Source organism: Vitis riparia, chromosome 17 (genome assembly GCF_004353265.1).
Source record: "Vitis riparia cultivar Riparia Gloire de Montpellier isolate 1030 chromosome 17, EGFV_Vit.rip_1.0, whole genome shotgun sequence".
Lineage (NCBI taxonomy): Eukaryota > Viridiplantae > Streptophyta > Magnoliopsida > Vitales > Vitaceae > Vitis > Vitis riparia.
The window spans coordinates 18973366-18984327 of NC_048447.1; the positions used below are offsets into that span (position 1 = coordinate 18973366).

Below are 10962 nucleotides of genomic sequence, written 5' to 3' on the forward strand. Positions count from 1 at the left end.
AAACTACTTAGAAAATAAAGGAAATATTAAAAAAATGATTTTATCATATTTAGTTATCCTATAAAAAATACTAAATAAAATTTATATTAAAAATAAATATAAATTTGACAACCCATTTATTATATATATATATATATATATATATATATATATATATATATATATATATATATATCTATATATCTATAACTTATTCATGCTTATCCTATTCATTTTGTTTTCTTATCGTTTATATGCTCAATTTTGTAAAATATGCATGTGCTTGTGTTGGAAATAAAAGGGCAAAATATGATAGGTACTTTGTACCCTTCTTTTATAATGGTAAAATTTTGAGAGGAATGTATTTGAAATAGGATTGGAAAAATATTTTTAAAATTAGGAGTGGGTGTATATGTCATCTCACCCTCCCCCAACGTAGGAAATTGGATAATTCAATATAAAAAAAATGAAATAATTTGGAAATCTAACATTTCATCAATTTTTTTGGTCTTATTTTGATAAAAAAAAAAAAATTCTTATTATTATTATTATTATTTTGTAAAAATAACCATTTCTTTTAAAACATACCTTAAATATTTGAAATAATTAAGAATATTTATGTTAGAAACGAGTTGCTTTTAAAATAAAAAATGGGTGATGATAAATTCATAAATATAAAGAGTATTTAATCATTTTTAACCTATTATTTTTTATTTTAACACATAAAATAGAAATAATTTGAATTCTTAAATATCATTAAAGCACTATGTCATTAGTCTACAATTAACAATTTTTCAATGGTAGAGAAGTGCTTATAGCCTTGTGGGTGTTACAAATATGGTGTCATTTGGGCATTAGTTAAAGAAAAACATATTTTAAATCATCTTAGACTTAGCAACTTAGGGTTGGCATCTTTAGGGTTTGATGTTGCTTTATTTCTTTAACATTGTCCTTTTCACAAGGCAGTCATGATTTATGAAGTGGGTGTGAGCTTTTCTTTTGAAGATGATGGAATCAATGATTTTGGTATGTAGTAAAATATTGATTTTTGACCAAAAAAAAAAAAAAAAGGCAAAACTTTTCTCCATTATGGGAAGGGATGCCAATGAAGTATGAACAATGGGGTCCAAGAGTGGAAGAAAAGTAGTATTTCTTACTATTCAATAGTTGAGCTATGGACAATAATGGAAGCTAATGATATTGTTTTTTCCACAACATAAAATTGAAGGCTTTTTTCTTATGAAAAATGTTTTGAATAGGGAAATAAATCTAACACTATGTGGTTCATACTCATGTAGATATCTTCTATTTGAGTCAATCTCAAGCAATGTGGAATATCGTAAGCATATAACAAAATTTCAACACATGTTAATAATATGAGAAATGATCATTTATTTTTAATGAATTTAATGTTTCAAGTAGAAGTATGTCTTTTGATATTTAGAGCTTGTACGATTTTTTAAAACGTTTCTAAATTAAAAAGTGTTTTGCAAAAAAAAGAAAAGTGTTTAAAAAAGTTTAGAAAACACTTTTAAAATTTTGAAAAATTACTTATAAGATTAAAAAAATCATTTATAATGTTTTATAAAGACATTATTTTAAGTCATTATTTTAAATACTATACAAAAATAATTAAAAACATTTTATATTTGTTTTAAAAAATAATATTTTTTTTCTTTCAAAACAAATCCTCTAAAAACCTTTTGTTGGTAAAAAATTTATCAAACATATTTTCTAAGTTCAAAAACTATTTTCCATTTTAAAATTTAACAACCCTATACACCTCAATTACATTCAATAAAACTGATTTACATGATGACCATATCTTAATAATGTAATTATTAGAATTATAGTTACACAAGAGTGACTCCTACAAATAAGTTTTTAACATTAATATTTTTAAAGAAAGCCTTATTTAATTATATTGATGTACATACGCATATATATATAATCCTTTTATTTTAAAAATAACTATTGTTTTGACAATTAATATAACTTAAGACTATAGTCATCTCATTTATAAATTAATTAATTATGATCCATGTTAAATTAAATCTTTTTATTTAGCTAAATATTAAACTCATATTAATTCTTAATCATCGCGTATAGGAATGTCAATGGGTGGGTTTGGAACAAAATCCATATCCATCCCAAACCCGTGGTTTTTAGAATATCCACAAACTCAATTTATACACGTTTTTTATATTTCATACCTGTTTCAATAGGAGCAGGTTACTCAAGTAACCCCCACAAAATTGACACCCCTGATCACATAATTAAAAAAAAAAAAGTCTTCAACCATATCATAATACAACTATCTCTAGAATTTTTCCAATTTAAAAGCTTTTGATGGAGACTTTCATGCACAAACTTAGACCTTTTCTTATCTCGAGATCTACCCATGTCAAATTTATAAATATACAAGTATCAAAATTATTTCTTAATATATATTATATAAAATATAATATAATTGGTAAATGATTTCTTTGTTTTAAGAAATATAATAGAGATGGTTTGAATGCTTAAATTAAATGGCCTTAAAGCCACATGTGATTAGTCTATGATCTACAAGTTTTAATGATTGAGTACTTTTGAAGGACTTATTGTAATTTCATTTGACCACTAACAACTTAAAAAAAGCATAGATTAAATAATCATAACTAGAACTTTAGCCACTTAGAGCTGGCATCTAGTGGAGTGGGTCCGTGCGTCCTTTTTAGGTTATAGAATCTATGACCCCTTTGGAAGGGCTCTTCAAAAGTCAAAAACCCTTGTCTTAAAATTTCAATAATTTTTTTTTTCTTGTTCTTATTGGAAGAGCTTATAATTTGAAGTGGGACAATCAGCTTTTACTTTTTTTTTTTTTTTAAATGTAATATACATACATATAAATTGATTTTTAATTATGTTTAATTTTTTTTAATAAACATATTTTATAATTCTAATTTTAATTTTCTTAAAAAAACCGAAAACTTTTTATGATTATTATAATTTTTTTATGATTACAGACTGAGATATTATGTCTCATGAGATTGTAAAGCTTAATAGGTAGATACCCGTTATAAAATTAGATAGACAAAGTCTCACAATGAAGTCAGGATTAACTTTGATAATAACCCTCTTCTTGTAATATGTAATTACATTATCGATTTAAATTTAATGAATTTTTACAATTTTAAAGCACATATACACCATTAAAGTAGCATGGGAGCATGCTCCCATGCAGATATTATTCGATTTGAGTTAATGATTTTTCACAACTTTAAAACACATAATAAGAACTTCTTCTCCTAATTGATTTGAAATATCATAGGTTCTAGAGATATTAATCATAGAATGTCACATGCATATCTTGATTCAATTATTTATATCTTATATTTTTATTTTCTTTTAACATTATGGTCGGACATTTCTATTTTGTACCGTTGAGGTTTTATTGAATTGTGTCCGGATTTAAAGTTTGATTTTATTATATAGTGTCAGGATTTTAATTGTCAGTGTTATTGTAAATTTGTACAAAATAAATAATCATGACAAATAAAAGAGATGGGAGGTATGGTAAATACGGTGGACTACAAAACACCGGAAAATTGCCAATTTGAGCCGCTGGAAAACGACCAGATTCCCCTGACTCCTGTCATCGTCAAGCATCAACCAATTCCAACTTGCCACGTACCAAAATAAATCTCATGAAAATACTAAAATAATAATCTTACGTCCCAAATTCCCCGTCGCACGTGGGAAGCGATCCAGAATAGCCGGTGGGAAACCTGACGACCCGGTACACGGTGGACGGGAGACACAGAATCTTCCGATCCGACGATCGAGATTTGTCACTAGGAATTTGCCTTTTCAGAGCTCCAATAACTAGCTAACTTTTTCTCTAGTATTGGTTCATAAGCAAACCAGCAGGCCATTCTCTCTGTTGCGAATGCCGCGTCTTTCTTGTACGCTTTGTACGATTCCTTTGGAGCTTGAATTTTGTCAAATTTGATCCGTGTTTCTTTCGGTATGGAGAGAGATTTCTTGGGTTTGGGGTCGGGGAAAGTTTTGCCATCGGGGAAGGAGGAATCCGGTGATTCAGGTACTAATTCTGTTTTCTTTCTGGGGATTTCTTGTTCGTTTGGTTGCTGAGAAAGCGTGGGAAATGAGCTGAAAGCTTGAATTGGTTGGGGCTTATGTGGAATTCCATCCTTTTTTTTTTTTTTGTTTCTTCTTTCCTTGCCTTTTCTCAGCAACCGAACGGAACGTTATGAAAAAAAAAACCAAAGAATCAGTGTACGACATTTACAGCACGAGGTAGAACCGTTTTACAACTACCGGGGTTTTCCAGTTTTCTTCTAGTCTTAATTTTCATTCTTCTTTGGAGTTTGCTTATGTGCGCCTGGGGCGCCTAGTAGCTGCAGGAATGGGATGCAGAAACTTGGCTTTATTGCAGAGTTCTTTATGTATTTTATTTTTTAGTATTATTTTAACAATTTTAGTATAATTTTTTGCTAACATGTGCTTGAAGTGGCTATTTTCAATTAATATAAGGTTGAATTGCACCATTTTAAAAATAATTACAAATAAAAATAAAAAAATAATGTTTTTCTGAGTAGAAGTGCCTGCCCAGTTGGTTCAAACATCTATTATTTATTATTGCAATAAATAATATCAAATTGTTACAATCCAACTGGAAAAAAAAAATTCTTATTCTTTGATGAAAATCTCATGGGTTCAAGCTGATGATATGATGTGTTATTCATGGTGATTCCATTGTTCCATAATAATTTATAATGTTGATTCTTGATGAGCTTTGACTGAGTTGAGGCCAAATTGGTGTTTTAGTTCTTAATCCAGAGGCACTTCAAGGGTTGATGAGTATGGTGCTTGTTATCAAATAAGATCTGAAGTATAATTGATTGTTCTGGGGTTTTGATTTTAATTTTGGTTTTGTAGTGCCTGCTAGAGGGTTGGGGATGCAGTGGTCCTTCCCCAACAAGGTTTCAGCCATTCCTCATTTTCTGTCCTTTAAGGCAGTTCAAGAAGATAGGCCTAGAAGGAGTGTGTATGATCATCCCTTTGCATCATCTGGGCTAATGTCTGTATCCACTGCAGATGCACTTGAATCTAAGCAGCAACCACACCCTGGTGTTTTGCAGGTTTGATATTGCCTCTTTCTTGAATCATGGTTTGTATCTGAGATAAGTTACAGCAAGGAGAACTTAAACTTGAAGTGCAGATATGAAACCGTGTATGGAGGTTTTGATTTAATATAAAGATAGATTTAAAAGCTTTAATGTTGTATTTATCTTGATGGGGCGGCAACTGATCTATCTTTTTTCTTCAGAAAAATTTGAATCTTGAAAAGCAAGTGGGAAGCCAGTTTGTAATGACAGGCTATCCTCTTCAACACATAGATTCACGGTCAGTCCGCCGTGCTCATGAAGTCGGGAAATTCCCGGCCTCCAACCAACCAAACCATTCCATTTCTGTTGCTTTTAGCAACCCAGTTCTCCAATCTCAAATTGCTTTCAGTGGACCCAGTGTGGGCAGTTCTGCTGTAAAGCCACAGCCTCTTGGAGGAGTTCCAGTAGCAGCCCCTGGTTCCTTTCCTACCATCTGTTCCTTCATTGGAGCTACTGATCAAAAGTGTGTAACCATCTACTTCTTTAGTTTTTTCAGTTGCACTGAAATTGATATGAAAACTAAATTGAAACTATTATTCCAAAAGGACATCTAGAAAATCAAGTTAACTTGAATCTCTTTTTGTAGGAATGCTTCCAAGCCCCCTGGGCCAGCTACTCAGCTGACTATCTTTTATGCCGGTTCAGTGAATGTTTTTGATGGCATCTCTCCTGAGCAGGTATCAGTTTCTATTCGCCTTCTGATCTATGAAAACCTCTTGCTTTATATGTCTGTTTTTGGTGGGTTTTTGTTTAATGCTTTTACTTTGTATCCAGGCTCAGGCTATTATGTTATTGGCTGGAAATGTCCCTCCTGTAAGTCCCAATACTACACTTCCCGCACCTCAAGGACAGGGGCCGATCATAATGCCCTCTGGAGGTGATGGTTTTATCGGGAACCAAGCTCATACTTCACAACCTGGCTCAGGTCTTCCAACCCCTATTTCTGCTTCATCTAATGTTGGCTCTCAGCCAGGGGGAGGACCTAATAGCATTGATGAGTTGATGGCAGGGAAAACAAAAGGAGCTTTGACATCCACCAACCAACCAGAGCCTCCCAACGTAGTCACTTCACTAGGATCCACTACTCCAACCTATATTCCAGCAGGTACAATCTTGTGTTGTTTAAGGTTCTTCAAAGTCTGTGATAAGCCATAGATTTTATTTGCCTGCAATTTTATAATGTGAAATCACCATACCAAGTCACTACTGTCTTACTTTTCGCAGTACCTCAGGCTCGTAAAGCATCATTGGCTAGATTTTTAGAGAAGCGCAAAGAGAGGTAAAAACTAAGTACTAGTTGATTCAAATCTGCCTATATTTATTTCATGTGAATAGATATTCCAAACTGTTCCAATTAGCCTTATAGTTTGCAATCTTGCATGTAGATAGAAGATGTTTGCATTATATTTTGGATTTGAAAGTCTCACTGTAGAAGTCGAGCTCGTGCGTTTAATTTTGAAGTCTGTTTGGATGTCCAAATGAAATGAAAACTTTCCTTTTTGTTTTCCATATCTTCTGAAATGTTTCCAGTTTGTTTTCAAACATATTTAAGACCATTAATCATGTTCTGGCCTCATTTTGCTCAGTAAGTGCCAGACTCCCATCCCATGGTTATTCTGTCATACCAAAGAGGTTCAGCTGTAGGTGATTTCCCGGTTATTTCAGTTACTAATTCAAATGTTACTCAAACTGCCCTTCCATCATGTAGATGGAAAAATTGAATGTAGATGAAGTTTCGGTTACAAAACCACCAGATGAAAACAAAATGGTTGTGTAGTTTTGAACTCTGGATACACCTTGGAACAAATCCATTTAGTCTTTCATATGAGAGCTTGTTTTGTCTATGTAGGAACAGTGTAAATGTGAAAAGTGTTTTTTGCTTGTCTCATATAGGAAAAAGAGGAACACTTTAGTGGGTTTATTAGCTAGCCCATTTTCCTTAGCCTAATGGGCTAGTGAAGAGGTGTGGGAGAGCCGCCCATTTGAGTGGGGCTTCAAGCTAGTTGGGCTAGAATTCCTTAATGCGTGTCATGTTCGCACACGCATCCTACATGAGGACCCTGTTCCATTTATAGGTAGAATCTTTCAGAGAGTTTTTTGGGACTATGTTAGTGGCCTATAAAAGCAGGTCATCCTTCACTATCTAAATATGAGTACAAATTTTTTAGAGAGTTTATCTATTTGGAGAAATTTTTTCAGAACCCAAGCTGCCCTAGCGCACCGAGTTCCTTTGAGGAGAGCAGATCTAGTTCAAAGGCAATATTTATCACGTCTCGGTCTATAAGTTTTTTTTACTATTCATTCTGTTATTTGCTTGTATCTTTTGAGCTAGTCCTTTATTTCTATACCCTTAAACCAACAGTCTCTTCCCCCATTTAGAATCAATTTCCCTGAGATGTCATGAGACACTGACTAAACTAATAGAATTGTATTTATAGTTGGTTTGCTAATGAGGACTTTCTCCGTTAAATCATGCTTTTCTGTGGATTCAGGATGATGAGCGCATCGCCCTATAATGGCAGCACCCCTGCATCAAATGTTGTTGGTTTCTCCATGAATTCTGCACTCTGCTAGTTCTCTCCCAGCCATGGGTTAGCGTTCAAGGAAGTCAAGAAAAAGTTGCCCAGGGATTTAGATATGGCAGCGGAGGATCTTCTTCCGGTTCATTGTTAATTCTAGTAAAAGCTCAATTCTTTCTACCCCAGAACTCAGTTTGAGTCTCTTAGATATATGGTTTTAGTCTGGTGTTTTTCTTTACTGTGATTGTAGTCTTTTTATTGGATAGAAGAATACTGTATGACCACCTTTTAAAACAAATTAATCTTCATCATGCTGTAAAAATGATTATTATAGCCTTTTGATTCCTTCTTCTCTGTATTTCTATTCCTTAGCTCTTCACATCCACTTTGGACATTGACATGAATGCTGCTGAAGGTGCAGACAGGGTGCAAGGTGTGGTGTAATGCTAACAATGACAGGAAAGATAATTATAGGGAAAATGATATTTTTCTTATTTGATTTTGTAACGGAAAACATGAAAGAAAATTAAATATAATTAAAATTAGTTAAAAAAAATTTCATTTTCAAATTATTTAATTTTTATATAGAAGGGTTAAAATAAGGAAAATAGATTTGAAGTAACATGCGAAAATAATTTATTGATTTTAAATTTACTTTTTATTTTTCTTTTCTTATACTTTTTTTCCTGTCATTTTATTTCCTTTGGTTATGTTTAATTGATATGATAGGATACTGAGACATCATATCACATTGGATAGGAAGTGCATATCTTAAGATATCATTTTCAACGGGGTATAATATCTTTCAATATTATATCAAATAAACATGATATTTTAATGTAGTTTATCTAATGAGATATGTTATGTTATACTTATAATTATTTTGTAAAATGAATAAAAAAATAAAATGAAATATATATTGTTTTTCAATATTTAAAATAAAATTATATTGTATGTCGCTATTTTCTATTTTAAAAAAAATGAAATAGCTCTTACCTTTAATAATATTTATGATTAAAATATTTAAATTTTATAGATTTTTTTTATATTATATCATTTAATATACAAAATAATATATATATATATATATATATATATATATATATATATATATATTAAATGATACATATATTAATATTATTTTATAATATATTTTTAGTTAATGACAAATTTAATTTTTAATAAATTTTTTTTACAAGTAATATAAAAAATAACAAAATTGATAAAAATAAATAAATAAATTTGCAATACATGTAAAAGAGGTAAAAAAAATAAAAAATGGATGGATGGATACAAAAAAAAGATAAAAATGGATCTACGAGATAAAAAAAAATGGATGAATAATATATCGCATAACTTGAAATCACTTACCTTCTTATCAACAAATATGATATGTCATCCATTCTTGGATACTATATGATGTTATATCCCATCAATCAAACATGACCAGTATATTTTTCCTTAAATTTCTAAGAACCAAATATATCATAGATGATTTTATTTTATTTTAACATAAAATGTTATAATATAGTTTTGTGATTTTTTTATGACCCCAAAAAGTTACTTCATTGCATCAAATATTGACATCCAATCACAAGTAGCTGGGTGGCCTAAATAAGTCCCATTTTTGTATCTTGCCTAGTTGCCATAGTTTTATGTATCTCTTCATATTTAAGTCTCTTTTTTTTTTTTTTTTTTTTTTTTAAATCTTTCTTCTATTTATTAGTATTAAGTATTGTCTATCAAACTAGCTAAAAGCTGGTTCACATCCGGACTTTGATTTAATATTGAAAACTACAAGAGAGATAATATAATAATAATAATAATGTAAATTCACATTATTTAATTTAATTTTATTCTTATATTTTGAATGTTAACAATGTTTCAACACGTCAGCATGGTTTCAGCTGAGATGTCATAATAATGGACATGTGTGTTTTGTGGTGAAGGAATGAAAGTTTCCTTTTGTATTCATATGAATGTCCCCATAAATAGGGCTTTAAATATCCTACCAAACGGTACCTGCCCAATTTCTGTATGAATTCTTCCCTTTCTGAATCATATTTAATTTACAGGAATGAGGACCACGATTGTATTAATTGTAATGCTCATGTCAATTTATGCCAGGTGAAGGACCACATTTGTGGATCAGAAAATCAAAGCAGAATGTGAGGTTTAAGATCTTTCCCCGTCTAAACATAAATAGGGATGACAATGGTACTGATATTTCATGTTGCATTTAACCCTTCCTTGAAAAGTGTTTGGGGAAAGTATAATCTGGTCCGGATGGATTTGTAATTTTGTTTTCAATTTTCAAAGTAGGGTGGGTTTAGGTTATGTAAGGACTCCTCTCCACGTGTCACTTTCCTTTAATACTACTCAGATAGCGGTCACAGCATCCGAAGTTTTTCATCTAGACCATGAGGCCAGACAATAAGCATGATCGAACTCCCTGAATGGACGGAACCACCCAGTCAGCCTTCAAGGCCCATTCACCTGTCTAATCATTCGTATCTAGCAGGGGGATGATTGATGAGACTGTAGACATAAAAATTATTATTATTATTATCTTGTTGGTAAAGAAAATTTGTTAAAATCAAGGAACTAAATCCCTTAAATTAAGCAACTAAAATTCGAGAATTTAAAATTCAAATTCCCTATCTTCACCTATAATTAGAGGTGTCTTCTTTAGAAGATGAAGAGAGATTCAGAAATCAGAAAAATCCATAAAGGAAAATCTTAAGAAGAAAATCGGGAAAAAGGGTTTCACAACAAAAGAAAGAGTTTCATCAAATCTCCCTGCAAGTAAATTCGGTAAACGACAAAAGAACTATTACACTTATGACCCTCGATTGATCTTCGAAATTAAAAAAAGGTCATCGTTATATTTCAAAGTGTGATCAAGGCAAAAGAATGAGGGAAAATATTCTTTTGGAAAGAATATTCTTTTTAAGATTGTACCAACAATATTTTAATTTCAATAAATATTTTGTTAATATTATTTTCCTATTTTGTTTTGCTAATTTTGCAAGACCTAAAATTTATGAAATTTGTGCGTACAAATTTATGGCACGCCGTATAACTGCACTCAACCCCACACCTCCAGTAGGTTTGAGGGGACGGGGACGGATAACTGCACGATTAGACATCATGCCATATTTTCTGATGGCATCTGTCAGCCGCCTAAAGTTGTAATGATTGCCTTGTCACTTGTAGGACAGTCATCATTACAGAGAAGTCAAAGTGCTTAATCAGCATTATAGTAGCTTCCTCCTGTGCACTATAAAAACCCT

At 31.4% G+C, this 10962-nt stretch overlaps 1 protein-coding gene across 3 annotated transcripts; it reads left to right on the forward strand.

The window, feature by feature from the left end:
* The first annotated feature begins 3833 nt into the window (after positions 1-3833).
* On the forward strand, positions 3834-8025 carry LOC117905023 (protein TIFY 6B-like). Of its 3 annotated transcripts, XM_034817883.1 has the most exons (8): positions 3834-4063; positions 4921-5123; positions 5312-5613; positions 5737-5827; positions 5925-6075; positions 6160-6255; positions 6375-6429; positions 7643-8025. In XM_034817883.1, the coding sequence occupies exons 1-8, from the start codon at positions 3991-3993 to the stop codon at positions 7722-7724; spliced, it is 1053 nt and encodes a 350-aa protein (XP_034673774.1). In that variant the 5' UTR covers positions 3834-3990; the 3' UTR covers positions 7725-8025. The 3 variants fall into 3 exon arrangements, with proteins under 3 accessions (XP_034673774.1, XP_034673771.1, XP_034673772.1); XM_034817880.1 differs by having other exon boundaries at positions 3842-4063; positions 5925-6255; XM_034817881.1 differs by lacking the exon at positions 3834-4063 and adding an exon at positions 4723-4842 and having other exon boundaries at positions 5925-6255.
* The last annotated feature ends 2937 nt before the right edge of the window (positions 8026-10962 follow it).

Bases quoted from the DNA above. Each gene is read 5' to 3' on its own strand.
- LOC117905023 (XM_034817880.1), top strand. From the start codon at position 3,991: ATGGAGAGAGATTTCTTGGGTTTGGGGTCGGGGAAAGTTTTGCCATCG. The intron at 5,614-5,736 runs GTGTGTAACCAT...CTCTTTTTGTAG, and splicing joins ATTGGAGCTACTGATCAAAA to GAATGCTTCCAAGCCCCCTG. The intron at 6,430-7,642 runs GTAAAAACTAAG...CTGTGGATTCAG, and splicing joins TTAGAGAAGCGCAAAGAGAG to GATGATGAGCGCATCGCCCT.